Genomic DNA, 16,681 nt, shown 5'->3' with positions numbered 1-16,681 from the left:
TGGCCAGAAAGTGTTCTTAATGAACATACATGGACAGCTTATTCCAAAAAGTTAGGGCTCATTCAGACACGTCTGTGCAAATCGGTCCGAGAGCGAACCGCAATGAACAGACTCACCATGGGTCTCATGATCCAACTCTCATAGAAATATATGAAGCTGTCAGGCTCAGGTTTGGAGAGCCGCAGCCAGTCCTTGCATTACTGGTCCGTACTCGGACCAATTGGCAGGGACGTCTGAATGAGCCCTTACTTGAAATTATAGCCACCCTTTAGGGCTTGATCACGTGGCATTTTTGCTGCGAAAAAATAGAGTGTTTTGCAGTTCAAGCAAAGTGAATGAGATTTCTGAAATCATGCACTAGCTGCTTATTTTTTTTCTTGCAAATTTGAAGCAGTTTAAAATCTGAAGCATGTCAATTATTTCAGCATTTTTTGCAGCAATTTTTATCCATTCAAATCAATAAGTAAAAAATGAATGCAAAAATAAGTCGGTCATAAATCGGTAAACGGCAAAGTGCTACAGTTGTCTTTCTCCATAAAGCCCAGAGATTTTTAATGGAGTGGCTGCATTTAAACTCCTACTCAGTGCTACCTTGCAGTAAGGAGGAATGGAAGCTCGGGACCCCTGTGATTGGTTAGTGTTCCAGGAAAGAGTTTTTCAGTAATAAAATACATATCATCTACCCTGTAGGTAGGTAATATACACTGCTCAAAAAAATAAAGGGAACACTCAAATAACACATCCTAGATCTGAATGAATGAAATATTCTCATTGAATACTTTGTTCTGTACAAAGTTGAATGTGCTGACAACAAAATCACACAAAAATCATCAATGGAAATCAAATTTATTAACCATTGGAGGCCTGGATTTGGTGTCACCCCCAAAATTAAAGTGGGAAAATACACTACAGGCTGATCCAACTTTGATGTAATGTCTTTAAAACAAGTCAAAATGAGGCTCAGTATTGTGTGTGGCCTCCATGTGCCTGTATAACCTCCCTACAACGCCTGGGCATACTCCTGATGAGGTTGTGGATGGTCTCCTGTGGGATCTCTTCCCAGACCTGGACTAAAGCATCCGCCAACTGCTGGACAGTCTGTGGTGCAACGTGACATTGGTGGATGGAGCGAGACATGATGTCCCAGATGTGCTCAATCTGATTCAGGTCTGGGGAATGGGTGGGCCAGTCCATAGCTTCAATGCCTTCATCTTGAAGGAACTGCTGACACACTCCAGCCACATGAGGTCTGACATTGTCCTGCATTAGGAGGAACCCAGGGCTAACCGCACCAGCATATGGTCTCACAAGGGGTTTGAGGATCTCATCTCGGTACCTAATGGCAGTCAGGCTACCTCTGGGGAGCACATGGAGGGCTGTGCGGCCCTCCAAAGAAATGCCACCCCACACCATTACTGACCCACTGCCAAACCGGTCATACTAAAGGATGTTGCAGGCAGGAGATCGCTCTCCATGGCATCTCCAGACTCTGTCACATCTGTCATATGTGCTCAGTGTGAACCTGCTTTCATCTGTGAAGAGCACAGGGCGCCAGTGGCGACTTTGCCAATCCTGGTGTTCTGTGGCAAATGCCAAGTATCCTGCACGGTGTTGGGCTGTGAGCACAACCCCCTTCTGTGGACGTCGGGCCCTCATACCACCCTCATGGAGTCGGTTTCTAACCGTTTGTGCAGACACATGCACATTTGTGGCCTGCTGGAGGTCATTTTGCAGGGCCCTGGCAGTGCTCCTCCTGTTCCTCCTTGCACAATGGCGGAGGTAGCGGTTCTGCTGCTGGGTTGTTGCCATCCTACGGCCCCCTCCACGTCTCCTGGTGTACTGGCCTGTCTCCTAGTAGCGCCTCCAGCCTCTGGACACTACACTGACAGAAACAGCAAACCTTCTTGCCACAGCTCGCATTGATGTGCCATCCTGGATGAGCTGCACTACCTGAGCAACTTCTGTGGGTTGTAGAGTCCATCTCATGCTATCACGAGTGTGTAAGCACAACCAAAATTCAAAAGTGACCAAAACATCAGCCAGAAAGTATTGGTACTGAGATGTGGTCTGTGGTCCCCACCTGCAGAACCACTCCTTTATTGAGGGTGTCTTGATTATTGGCAATAATTTCCATCTATTGTCTATTCCATTTGCACAACAGCATGGAACAATGCCATTGTTCCATTGACATAGCCATACGAAGGCTTTTTTTTTTTTGCGGGACAAGTCGTAGGTTTTAAAGTCATCATTCAATTTATCCGAGTACCCTGCACTTTAAATCTCTCTGTCAGTGATTGATAGTGGCATTTAATGGGTTAACAACAAAAATCATAGCTTAGCTGTATAGCGATTGGAGAATTGCTCTGATCACTGCTGTTAAAAGCAGGTGCTGGCTGTATAACACAGCTGGAATGTGTCCTGTATGGTGCAGGCTCAGCTCTTGAGCCCACTTCATATACCCACACAAGACATGCATAAGATATGTATGGTGGATGTCAGAGAGTTTTAAGATTCTTCTGGCAACACTTGGAGAAACTGTATGTGGTTCAACAAGTCTTAGTGGGCATATTCATTTGGGATTCAGAACTTAAAGTAAAATCAACCCTTCTAAGCCGTTTATATGAGCATGTACGTCATAGAAAGTTGAATAATATGATACCTTGATATCTGCGATCCAATGTCTTATTCCAGAGAAATCCACATTTTCCTTAATATGTAAATAAGCTGTTAAGATGTATGGGACAAACACAGATATAAACTAGACTGTATAAATAAGGGTCTGAAAACTGACATCAATCATAAACTAAAAAAAAAAAATGACATGTGCATCAGCATTAGGCGCAATGTGAGCGTGCTTACAGGACTTCTGAGATATACAGATGTACCTACTATCCATTGGAGCCTGGGCAATATAATATCTTTTGGTATACTTCTTTGAAACCTCTCCCCTGATGAACCCCTCAAAACGGAGGGGGGAAACGCGTTGGGAATTATGGGTCTGAATTATGGTCGGTCTATATGAGACTTTGAAGACATAAACGATAAGTTACAAAAAAAAATGTATTTGCACCAATTTATAAATATTGTTTTCTCTGGGCAAAACCATATCTGATAATCTGAACAGGGCAGGATTTAACCCTAGATGAATATACATACTTACCTAAGTAGTTCCTGAATGGGAGTTTCTGTTTAAACTTGATGATCCAGGAATGTCTATTTGTCATTATCTATATATTGTTGGTTGATTAGAAGAACTCATTTAGTGATTTCATTTTTGGTCTATTGATCAGACACTAGATACCATACCACATAGAATGGAGTATTATAAGATAATTAATTCATAATCCTCCAACTAGAGATTGGATATTACACTACACCAATTGAACAGATGTTCTGAATGTGGACCAATCTTTTTTAAGAGTGACCAAACATAAAAGGATATTTCTGGCTGATGCTCAAAATTATCCTTTGGGTGGTCGTCTTCTTTTTTGCGATGTGATTTTATATTTGTATTGTCCGCACTATTATTGTCCTGTCACTTCATTTCACGCACTTTTTGTTTATGTTGTATATAATTAGGGCATAATAGGGCCAGGGAAGGAAAGCCGACGAGGAGCGGGGGCACCACATCACAATTTTAGGGTGCCATTCTCCGCTGGAAGGCAGGAATAATATAGGAGACCACGGTAGGGCAAGGCCCAGTATTTCCCTTTCTCTGTGACCCTAATTTTTCTGTGAAGCCCCTCCTTTTTTACTGAAGTTTAATTAAAATGTTGTATATAGTAGGTGGGTCTTTTTTTAGTTTATGATTGATGACGAACACAGATATCCCTGGGAATCTGCCTCCAGAGTTTTTTAAATTAAAGAGGACATTACCAGTTTGAGACATTTAGATCAGAAGAGCAGACTTTCAGTCGTTACATGCCTCACACTGGTAATGCCTCCTTTAATTTAAAATGAGCTGTGGAGGTGGATTCTCACGCAAATCAGTGTCCGACCCATAGATCTTAACAGCTCATTTACATATAAGAATGGGGATTTCTCTGGAATAAGACATCGGATGCAGATATCAAGGTATCATTTCATTCACCTTCCTATGACTTAGAAGCTCATATATACGGCTTAGGTGGGTTGATCCTTCTTACAAATTCCCTTTAATTTTCTCTTGGAGAGGAAACAGACATGTACTTAGCTCTTGGCTGGAAGGAGAAAAGGGTCACAAATACTCCGCTGAATTATACACACATGCAGAATAGGCGTTTTAGCAAGAAAGGAAATCACAAGAAAAGAGCAAACTCTGAAAATCTGATATACAATATGTATAACGTGCAATTAAAGGAGCAACTTCTGCACAAGTTCATCCTTAAAGGCATAGTCAGACAACAGCACTTCTCATCCTTATTCTAAACATTTTAAAAACAGACAGCATAAAAACACAAAGTTTAATAGAACTATTCACACATCTATGATTTTTTAACAGATCTGTTTGTAAAGTTGTTGAGAAGTACAAGTCATGGTTAGGGTATAAAATAATATCCCAATCTCTGATTATCCCCTGGTGCACCATCAAATTCATTATCATCAAATGGAAAGAACGTGGTACAACAACAAACCTGTCAAGAGAGGGCCACTCACCAAAACTCTCAGCCCGGGCAAGGAGGGCATTAATCAGATAAGCAGCACAGAGACCAAAGGTAACCATGAAGGTGCTGCAGAGTTCCAATGAAAAGTTTGGAGTATCTGTTCATACGACCACAATAAGCTGTACACTCCATGGTCCTGGCCTTTATGTAAGAGTGGGCTGAAAAAAGTCTTTAATTACACACAAAAATGGTAAGGCTCGTTTTTAGTTTGTCAAAAGACATGTGGGAGACTCCCTAAATGTATGGAGGTAGGTGCTGTGGTCAGATGAGACTAAAATTTAACTTTTAGGCCACCAAAGAAAACGCTATGTCTGGCGCAAAACCAATACCGCTCATCACCCCAAGAACAACATAACCACAGTGAAACATGGTGGTGACAGCATCATGCTGTGGGGATGTTTTTCGGCAGCAGGGGTAGGGAAAATGGTCAGAGTCAAGGGGAAGATGGATTCTGCAAAACACAAGGATATTCTTGGGCAAAACCTGTTTCAGCTGTCAGTGATTTGAGACTGGGACAGAGGATGGAGGTTCACCTTCCAACAAGACAATGACCCAAAGCATACTGCTAAAGCAACACTCAATTGGTTAAAGGGGAAACGTGTAAATGTTTTAGAGTGGCCTAGTCAAAGCCCAGGCCTTAATCCAATTGAGAATATGTGGTCATACTTGAAGATTGCTGTTCAACAGAAGAAACCATCTAACTTCCAGGAGCTGGAGCAGTTTTGCCTTGAGGAATAGGCAAAAATCCTAGTGGCAAGATGTGGAAAGCTCATAGAGACTTACCCAAAGCGACTTGCAGCTGAAATTGCACAAAAGGAGGCTCTACAAAGTACTGACTTTAGTGGGGTGAATAGTTATGTACACTGAAGTTTTCAGTTATTTTGTCCTATTTGTTGTTTGCTTCACAATAAAAAGTAAACAAAATGTTCACAGTTGTAGGCATGTTCTTTATATAAACTGATGCAAACCCTCAAAAGAAACAGTGAAGTTCCAGGTTGTGAGGTAGCAAAACACGAAAAATGCCAAAGGGGTGAATACTTTCGCAAGCCACTGTAACTAGTAAGCAACTACCTACCTGTTAGTTTTTTGGCTCATAGTAATAAAATAATTTAGTCCTGGATAACCAGGACCATTTTAGTCCATATCAGCATTGTATTTGGCAATGATGAAATTCAGTACAGATTTAACATATAATATAGGCTACACAGCTTATTGTTTATTATATACAGTACAGACCAAAAGTTTGGACACACCTTCTTATTTAAAGATTTTTCTGTATTTTCATGACTATGAAAATTGTACATTCACACTGAAGGCATCAAAACTATGAATTAACACATGTGGAATTATATTCTTAACAAAAAGTGTGAAACAACTGAAAATATGTCTTATATTCTAGGTTCTTCAAAGTAGCCACCTTTTGCTTTGATGACTGCTTTGCACACTCTTGGCATTCTCTTGATGAGCTTCAAGAGGTAGTCACCGGAAATGGTTTTCACTTCACAGGTGTGCCCTGTCAGGTTTAATAAGTGGGATTTCTTGCCTTATAAATGGGGTTGGGACCATCAGTTGTGTTGTACAGAAGTCAGGTGGATACACAGCTGATAGTCCTACTGAATAGACTGTTAGCTGCTTTTTTCTTGCCATAATACAAATTCTAAGTAAAGAAAAACGAGTGGCCATCATTACTTTAAGAAATGAAGGTCAGTCAGTCCGAAATTTGGGCAAACTTTGAAAGTGTCCCCAAGTGCAGTTGCAAAAACCATCAAGCGTTACAAAGAAACTGGCTCTCATGAGGACCGCCCCAGGAAAGGAAGACCAAGAGTCACCTCTGCTTCTGAGGATAAGTTTATCCGAGTCACCAGCCTCAGAAATCGCAGGTTAACAGCAGCTCAGATTAGAGACCAGGTCAATGCCACACAGAGTTCTAGCAGCGGACACATCACTTCAACAACTGTTAAGAGGAGACTTTGTGCAGCAGGCCTTCATGGTAAAATAGCTGCTAGGAAACCACTGCTATGGACAGGCAACAAGCAGAAGAGACTTGTTTGGGCTAAAGAACACAAGGAATGGACATTAGACCAGTGGAAATCTGTGCTTTGGTCTGATGAGTCCAAATTTGAGATCTTTGGTTACAACCACTGTGTCTTTGTGTGACGCAGAAAAGGTGAACGGATGGACTCTACATGCCTGGTTCCCACCGTGAAGCATGGAGGAGGAGGTGTGATGGTGTGGGGGTGCTTTGCTGGTGACACTGTTGGGGATTTATTCAAAATTGAAGGCATACTGAACCAGCATGGGTACCACAGCATCTTGCAGCGGCATGCTATTCCATCCGGTTTGCGGTTAGTTGGACCATCATTTATTTTTCAACAGGACAATGACACCAAACACACCTCCAGGCTGTGTAAGGGCTATTTGACCAAGAAGGAGAGTGATGGGGTGCTACGCCAGATGACCTGGCCTCCACAGTCACCAGACCTGAACCCAATCGAGATGGTTTGGGGTGAGCTGGACCGCAGAGTGAAGGCAGAAGGGCCAACAAGTGCTAAGCGTCTCTAGGAACTCCTTCAAGATTGTTGGAAGACCATTTCCGGTGACTACCTCTTGAAGCTCATCAAGAGAATGCCAAGAGTGTGCAAAGCAGTCATCAAAGCAAAAGGTGGCTACTTTGAAGAACCTAGAATATAAGACATATTTTCAGTTGTTTCACACTTTTTTGTTAACTATATAATTCCACATGTGTTAATTCATAGTTTTGATGCCTTCAGTGTGAATGTACAATTTTCATAGTCATGAAAATACAGAAAAATCTTTAAATGAGAAGGTGTGTCCAAACTTTTGGTCTGTACTGTGTATATAAATATATATATATATATATATATATATATATATATATATATATATATATATATATATATACGCCCATTATAACCTGAAGCATGAACACACAGTTTATTATTAAATCTTCTTCTGCCCCCACAGTTCTAAGAAACACATGAAGATGTAACTCAGCCCTTGAACAGCTTTAGCCTTTTTCCATGATAAATCACGAATCAGGCAAACAATGACAAGGCTGAGCCATGAGTGCAAATGCGACTTCTAAGCAGCCATAGTGATCAAAATTCCCATCTGCTCTTGTGGATGCATCCTCTGTTTCTACGTTAAATCATTTCATAAACAAATCTAACTGATCAGTAAAAGATGGTGGAAGAAAACAAAACAAAATGGAGCTAAAAAGATATCAAAATATAATAATGAATCAAGAGCATGGTTGACATCAAAGAGGAATAGACAGGATTAAATCTTGAATGATTTCCAGGACAAATAGATCCCGCTGGGACCTTAGGGATTAATATTTTTTTTTTCTTCTTTTTTTTTCAGACACAGTATAGAATTAATGAGGGTACCTGCAACAATGCTTGCGAGCTGCTGAGTTCTGGTGATGGGGTATATGCTACGTGCCTGTACGATAGCTGAAGCTATTTTCTTGGCGTGTTTCTCCTCCCCATATGTTTTCAGGATAGACGCAAGTGCCTGTTGATCTAAAGCATTCACAACATCAGCAGCGGTGGGCATGTCAGGATACCTACGCACAAGGAGAGCCAATTAGTTCCCTGACGTCGGTTTTCATTGACATGAGGTGAAGCTTCATAACACAGAGACATAAGAAAGCAAAAACTTACAGAAAAACACACTTACTCTGCACAGGTGTGCCTCCGAGGTTTTAAAATAACTCAAAGCAACCTTCCTGAATCTCAGAAATAGATGCTACCTTCTGATCCACCTACTTTTAGTTCTTTTTCTGGCAACATTTTTACATATTGGGATTGAAAACAACCATCTTAAATATACAGTAGAGCATAGTTTGCCAGATGCAGAAGAGCTAGCTACTCAATGATATTTGTAAGAGCTCATTATATCAGTGTTTTCCATAGAGATGCAGATAAACCAGTTGCATTATATTAAAGGGGCTGTCCACTACTTGGACTACTCCTTGTGAACCTCGGTTTCTCCCCAGTAAAATAATAACACCTAAACTCACCTCGGATGCTTGTGCTGTTCCAGCAATGTTGGCATGGGTTCTCCCAGGGATCACATGACATTGTTATGTCACACGATCCCTGCGGCCGATCAGTGTAGGCTTTACTCCCCTCTCAGACGAGTCAAGACATCCGGTGGAAGTGAGACGGCAGCCGTAGCTCTCACTTCAATTACACCTGAAGAAGAGGAGTGTGAAGCCAACGCTGATTGGCCGCAGGGATGGTGTGACATAACAATCACCGAGAGAGAGAGTGCTGATACCACTGGAATGAAGCCAGCACCGGAGGGGAGTATAGGTGTTATTTTTTTTTACTGGGGGGATAACCAGTGCTGTGGAGTCGGTATAAAATGGACAGACTCCGACTCTTAAAATATATAATAAATTGGGTACAGTAGTACAATGCAGGATGTGAATATTTTTTCATAAGAATTTGGGAAAGTTATGAAATACCCTATAAATGTCTGTTCTGTTCCTGATCTAAGGATCTAGGCTTTTAGTTGAGATGAATATGTGCTGCACTTTATGCACATGGTCAGTAGTGAAGGGCCTCCTCTACAGATAACAGGAAAAGGGCACTGGGAAGAAAGGACTGCACTCATCTCAGAACTGCAAGAGTGAATAGGAAAACAGGATTAAGACAAGTAAATAGCTTGATTATTGTATCATAATGGAGCTGAAAAGCCTGATGTTACTATTTTATTACAGTAAATTTATCACTTAAAAATAAGCCATGTATGAGGGAGTCGGGAGTCAGGGTCAGGGTCAATTGAGGCGTTAGAGTGGGAGGTTTGGCTTACTGACTCCACAGCCCTGGGGAAAACATAGGGATTGAGAAGGGATTGTCCAAGTAACTGTCAGCCCCTTTAAAGGTTTTTTTTCGAACGAACAAAGTACATTTAAATCAATAGATATTTAAATAATAATAATTTCCACAAGCAAATGTTAAAAAAATGTTCCTGTGCTGAGATAATCTTATAAATGTGTTCCTGATCTGTACTGTGTAATGGCTGTGTCTGACCGTGCAGGAATATGGTGGGATACACCACAGCTCCTGGGCAGGGGAAGATGAAAAAAAAAAGAAGAGTAAACCGATAGTACAGCATGGAATACATAGAGCTGCTGCTGGTTTATGTGAGGTAAAACATGTTTAAAAACAGGCAGCAAATGATTTACCTCACAGAAAGGATAACACCGGATCACAGCTGATTCTATGTTTACTCTCTTTTGCTGCCTCCCCTGCCCAGGAGATGTGGTATGATCAGACCATGTTCCAGCACGGTCAGACGCAGCCATTACACAGCACACAGCAGGGGCACATTTATAAGATTATCTCAGCATAGGATTTTTTAAAGACATCTAATTGTGGAAATTATTATTATTCCAAGATCCATTGATTAAAATGCACTTACTTTGTGGGAAAACCCCTTTAACTCGAAAAGCAATGCAGTGCCAAAAATTAAAATAGCAACTTTGCTACATCATATAAAACTTCAATAAGAAAATGGCTACACAGAGCTTCAGTGCAGGCAATCTTCACATAAAGGAGGAAAAGTCAGCTGGAATAGCTCAAACAAGCAGAGAAAAAGCTTGGTGCTGGTGAAGTGCACTATATGACCCCACATATCCTGGGACCATAAATGGAGCATGGAGTGGGAGATGGTTGGCCCATGATCAGTGCCCTCTGCTTTCCCATGTAGGAACTCAATACATCCTGTTAACAGATGAATCTATCATCACACTTGTTATTGACCAGAATACCTTGAATTTACTGGCGTGAAGATAATTAGCCAAAATATATATTGCCGGTTACCTTTATATTTTATGCTGTTTGTCTAAGCACCATTTATAAAATTGGAAAATAGTGTTATGGAAGGCACGTCGTAGACTAAATACAGACATACAGATACGAAAGTAGCCATGTTTTAGAATGCAGCTCATCAGTTATTATCTGAGCACAGTGTGACAGCATAAAAGTTCACAAACGGTAATAACAATCTGTTATATTCATAAAAAAAATCAAGAACACCTTTAAGTTAAAGGGAATCTTTCACTAGAATTAAACCTCCTAAGCCATCTACTGTAATGAGAATGTAGTTCTTAGAAAGGTGATTTTTTCTTAATATGTAAATGAGCTGTTAAGATCTATGGGCGGGACATTGATCTCCCTGAGAACCTGCCCCCAGATATTATTTTAAATGAAAGGGGGAGTTACCAGTGTGAGACATGTAGTGACTGACAGTCTGCTCTCCTAATATGTCTCCCTTTGGTAACTCCCTCTTCCCTCTTTTAAAATAAGCTCTGGAGGCAGATTCTCAGGGGGATCTAGGTTATGTCCATAGATCATTTACATATTAAGAAAAATGCATATTTTTTGGGAATATGACAATGGATTGCAAGTATCAAGGTATCATTTTATTCAACTTTTTATTACTAACATGCCCATACAGACAGCTTAGGAGAGTTGATCCTTCTGATAGATTCAATTTAAAGGAGTTTTTCAATGTCTCTATGGCCAGAGGCTGATTTTAATCTTGGGGAACAAGACATTTATGTGATCCTCTTCCAGTGCAACAAATTGGAAGTATGGAGGGTGCTAAGTTAATGCCTGGTTGAGGCATTATAGGGGAAACAGGTTTTTTCTCAACAATAAATACTGAGGGTTAAATTTGTATCCATAATCTCTTTATTAGTCGCTAGGTTGATTTCTTTCACGTACTCATGAGAATAAAACTTGGCCGACTGACTATTTTTGTTATTTTGCAGCCTACATACTGGAGGAGGAATTTAAGATAACAGTTACTACACACTCTCTGTTCTCAGCATATGAAGAAAAAGTGGGAGGGGGAGTTTCTTTCCTCAACAAAACTTTATAATTGGACTTTGACTGCCGCTGTCTCCTCGTTGTGCTCTTTCCGTGCTATTCCTCTACATTATTTCTGATATGATATGGGCTTTATAAATTGTCTTGACAATTATGGTGCAGGCAGCTTCCTGTGTGTTTGATGGGACACAACAAATGTTGTATCTTTCTGATGTGAAATTTTTAGCATGAATACTGGACATAGTATTTGAAAAATCTTACCAGGTGACATAGCAAGAGGAATACATAAAGGGAATCTGTCACTAGGTTCTTGCTACCTAATCTGAGAGCAGTATAATGTTAGGGCAGAGACCCTGATTCCAGTGATGTGTCACTTACTGGTCTGCTTAGTGTAGTTTTTATAAAAATCTGTGTTTTAACAGCAGGAGGTTATCACTAGAGGACTAGAAAACATGCTGCCATATAGTCTAACCCCGCCCCCACCACTGATTGGCAGCTTTCTGTATACATAGCCAGAAAGCTGCCAATCAGTGGTGTGGGCGGGGTTATACAGAGCTCAGCATTCAGAGAACTGAATGCTGAGCTCTGCAGGAGATAAAACAGGGATTTTATCAAAACTATGCCAAGTAGCCGAGTAAAGGACACATTTATGGAAGTAGAATCAATAGTCTACTTTGCTTTCCTATGCAGTGGGACGCAGTAAAAAAAAAGTATACAGCGTTTCTATTTTTTTGTTTTTTCTTTTTACAATGGAAGGTACCAATGTAATCTTCTGTATGTCAGGGCATTTGTCAGTGAATTATGTCTATGGAAAGAGACCTTTGATTTTTTCATTCTTTGCAAGTGACAAGTTCTGGGCAGTGATTACATAGAAGTTGGCAGTGGGGTCCAGGGTTCAAATCCCCACCAAGGACAACATCTACAAAGAATTTGTATATTTTCTTCATGTTTGTGTGGGTTCCCTTCGAGTGCTTCGGTTTTTTCCCACACTCTAAAGACACACTGAGAGGGAATTTAGATTGTGAGCCCAATGTGGACAGTGATGCTGATGTCTGTAAAACGCTGAGGAATAGGATAGGGGTATAAGCAATGCAAAATAATAATAATAAACTGTGCAGATGCCCACTGATACCAGGGACAGCATTACTGTAGTCCCTCTGCCCTGTTAGTTGCTGTCATATGTGTGTAAGTAACTTTTTCCACTTAAATCCTTACGGAGTGCTCCCTGGTAGTGCTGGAGTGGCATCACGCAACATATAGCAAATATAAAGTGCATTACTGCTTTTATCATTATGGGTTAAAAGCCACTTACCTGCTATGATCCATTCTCATGTCTAAGGGGCCATCCTTACTCAGTGAAAAGCCTCTTTCAGGACTGTCAAACTGCATGGATGAGCACCCAGCATCAATAAGAACTCCATCGATTTCCCCAGGTTGGACTCCCACAGAGAGAAGTAAATTCTCACATTCACTGAATTTTCCCAACAATGGCTGGATATTATACCTGGTTCCAAAGAAATTGAAAAGAAAGCAAGCAGTTATCATTAGATGTGGAGAGACATTTTGTTAAAGAATTAGTGTTTAAGGATATATAAAAAGTCAATTGCTAAAGGATATTTCACGTGAACATGACAAGATAATGATGTTTGCATATACTGAGAAAGTTAATACATGTATTGTCTTATATTTGACCTCGCTGAGGCTGTTCTCTTACTCCCAAAGACTTGGGAGAGAACCACAAACTGGAGCAACCACCTCTCCATCCAAACCCCACATTACCTAATGGAACAAAGGCCGGAGGACCCGCATGCTCTCACCAGGTAGGAGCCCAAGGTGCGTGATCTTCAGTAGATATTTATGACACATTATTATTTATATAGTGCCATTGATTCCATGGTGCTGTACATGAGGAGGAGTTAGATACAAAATACAGATATCACTGACAATAAACAAACTAACAATGGTAGACTGGTACAGAGGGAAGAGGACCCTGCCCTTGAGGGCTTACATTCTCCAGGAATGGGTAAGAAGACATTATGTTGAGGGGTTGCAGCAGCTCCGGTGTTGGTGAGGCGACAGCCCCGATGGTGGGGAGAAGGCAGCAGGGTCATTGTAGGTTGTAAGTTTTATTGAAGAGATGGGTTTTCAGGTTCCATCTGAAGGATTCAAATGTGGTGGATAATGGGACGTGTTGGGGCACAGAATTCCAGAGGATTTGGAATATTTGTGAGAAGTCTTGGAGGCGATTGGCTGAGGAACGAATAAGTGTGGAGGAGAACAAAAGGTTTTGGGAGGATCAGAGATTGCGTGAGGGAAGATAGTGGGAAATTAGTTTGTAGATATATGAAGGAGACAGGTTATGGACGGCTTTGGAGGTCAGTGTTAGTAGTGTGAACTGGATACGCTGGGGAATTGGGAGGCAGTCCACCATAGACGCCCTGGGCCCAATTCACCATATGAGGGTGTAACACTCAACTAGTGATGAAACGACCGGACTGAAAGCCAGCAACCGCAGCATGCCAGACACACTTGGTACAAGCCGTCACGTTTATGCACACCCTTGAGGGCTGGGGTCCTCTCACCTGCTCCCAGTAAGGAGAAGGGGACTTTGGCAGAGCCCTTCCCAGGTGCCAATAGCAGGGTGACTGGGCACACTGGCCAAACACACCAATAAACTATAATAGTAAGGTAGAAATGAACTTAAACAAATTTGGAAAGTCAGGGAGCATAAAACAGGGGCATAAAAACCAGAGGGCACCATACACCAGAGACAAACCAAAGAACCACTCACCAAAGAACTAACAACCATACCACTGAAGTGCAACTGAATTATCAGAGGTGAACAAGATGATATGGCAAGTTTATACATCCCTCTAATGGTTCACCTGACATCGCTGAGGTAATGCCCAATCTCCACCCTCTGACCAGAGAGAAAGAAAAAGGGGCAAGGAGAGCGAAGAGAAAGGAACCTCCCATCACATATATGAATCAGGAAAAATAGCATCCCATGTCTCCTGGCAACAGCTGATGCTTTAGAATCCGGCATCCCGGGACCCCTGAATAGCATCAGCCCTGGGAGCGATGGAGTCCCGCCTCCAAACCACACCTCACCTCAAGGCAGGTCCCCTGGAACGGAGTACACGGGCAAGGTGGGGCCCTGCGACGGCCCTGCCCCCTGGAGGCCACACCCCACCTTTCACAACCAGAGAGCGGTGAGAGGAAACCCACCGTGGAGCCAGAGTACCCCCAAAAGCATGAGGGGCAGGCTTGCACGAAGTGACACAAGAGAGCCCAGCCCCCCCTACAAGGTGCAAATGAAAAACAGGCAAAACACACCAAAAAAAAACAAAACACAAATGCATTAATGAATTATGAACCTTAAAGGGATTTTCCCAAGAACAAAAGTTCATTTTGATCAATGGCTGTGTCTGACTGTGGACGGAACATGGTCTGATCATAGCACAGCGCATAGCTCCTGGGCAGGGGAAGGCAAAAGACAATACAGACATTACAGCAGGGGATCATAAATTTTATGAGGTAAAACATTTCCCTGCCTGTTTTTAAACAATGTTTTACTTCTCAGAAAGAATCAGCTGCGATCTCCTGCTGTAATGTCTGCATACTCTTTTTCTCGTCTCCCTGCCCAGGAGCTGTGGTATGATCAGACCATGTTCCGAACACAGTCAGACACAGCCACTGATTAAAATGTACTTTTGTTCATGGGAAAACCCCTTCAAATGTCAATGGTGGAAAAAGTCTTCTGAAAAACCTGTTCTTTCCAGTCACAGTTTCTTAAAAAAAATATAAAACAATTTGTTCTTCTCACCCTCTCTGGTTTCAGCACTGATACTCCATCACTGCTCCAAGCGTTTGTTATTGTCTGCAGTGCTGACCTCACGTTAACAGGGTTGCAGACAGGGTTGCAGGGTAGCAGATGAGCTCTGTGATGGGCTGCAGCGGTGTCAATGTGATGTTGGCACTGCAGACAATAACACAGTGGGAGCAGCAGTGGTGACTCAGAGATGGACCCAAAAATTGTGAGTAAAGCTTAGTTTGTTGTTTGTTTTTTTAACTGCCTGGTTTCAGAAAACCCCATAAAGGCTACGTACACATTTGCAATCAAGTCATTATTATTATTTTCATTATTCTATTTCTAATATTAAAAAATGTTAACTTTGAAATAGGTCAGGAATCTCCTTCACTTTTGTTTCTCCAGCTTCCATGCAATCTTATGGTAACAAATGACAAACAGATACTATGGCCCCGCTTCATTAAGTCTGGCATTCTGCAGGCCACTTAATGAATCAGGTACATTTTACAAGTGGCAAGTGCCTCGCCAGTAATCTCACTCCAGTAATTGACTGGAGTAAGATTTTTGGTGTGAGGTTCGCCACAGCTGAACATGAATTAGATGGACGGGTGCTGTCACGCCCAATCCAGCCAATGCCATGTCCACTTTGGCAGAGTTGGTGGGGACTAGAGTGAAAATGACGAAAGTCACACAATTTTTGCATGTCTTCCAGTTGTGCAAAACTCTTGTGACATTTCAGAGTGTCTTACTCCAGAAAACTGGTGTAAAGACTTTGATAAATCGACACCTGCGTATTGTGATACTGCTGTCAAACTTGCTTAAATCTGAGTGATGCGCCCCCAGGGCCGTGGGGTACTCGGCAGCCTCTGGCTGCTGGGGGGGATATCACGGTGGCTGGCCCGGTCCGTGACCCAGGGCGGTCAGTGCAAAAAGGGGGAATTATTAGGGGATTTGTCATGACGCCACCTGCGGTGTCTGGTGAGGATCACCAGCGCTGCAACAGTCCTCTGAGGCAGATGTTAGGGCAGCTTGTGATGGGACGGCTCCCCACAGGTGGAGCAGGCCTCAGGGCAGTGTAGTAGAAGAGAGTGGGTCGCGCTGGGCGTTGTAGTGCAGGGGGAACGATAGCGCCGATGAAGAATGGACAGAGGCAGTGCAGTGCAGTCATCCAAGATTTTACTCACAGTTCTTTAGACACTTCACAGGTGCCCTATTAAGGTAAAGGCCTCAAAGTCACGCTGCGTTCGCCGGGCAGAGGTTCAATCCTTCCTCAGGCAACTTAGGAATACCTGGCAGAACCCCACGTTCTCATGTTGCTATTTTGACCGTCTTTACTCTGGTCCTTCTCCCTCCTGCTCTGC

General features: G+C 42.1%; 1 protein-coding gene across 7 annotated transcripts in view; it reads right to left on the bottom strand.

Annotated features, from left to right (window-relative positions):
- METTL15 (methyltransferase 15, mitochondrial 12S rRNA N4-cytidine) overlaps positions 1–16,681 on the bottom strand; it is a 410,148-nt gene that overhangs the window by 75,309 nt on the left and 318,158 nt on the right. For all 7 annotated transcript variants that reach the window (XM_073658075.1, XM_073658073.1, XM_073658071.1 and 4 more), the window contains 2 exons: positions 12,822–13,013; positions 8,054–8,232 (listed from right to left, as the gene is read on the bottom strand). In XM_073658075.1, coding sequence (XP_073514176.1) covers positions 8,054–8,232; positions 12,822–13,013 — 371 coding nt within the window. The remainder of the gene's footprint in view (positions 1–8,053; positions 8,233–12,821; positions 13,014–16,681) is intronic.

This window comes from Phyllobates terribilis, unplaced genomic scaffold (assembly GCF_046119375.1).
Source record: "Phyllobates terribilis strain yellow unplaced genomic scaffold, ASM4611937v1 Scaffold_13__5_contigs__length_258822181, whole genome shotgun sequence".
Taxonomy (NCBI): Eukaryota; Metazoa; Chordata; class Amphibia; order Anura; family Dendrobatidae; genus Phyllobates; species Phyllobates terribilis.
This window is presented reverse-complemented; position numbering and strand designations above follow the sequence as displayed.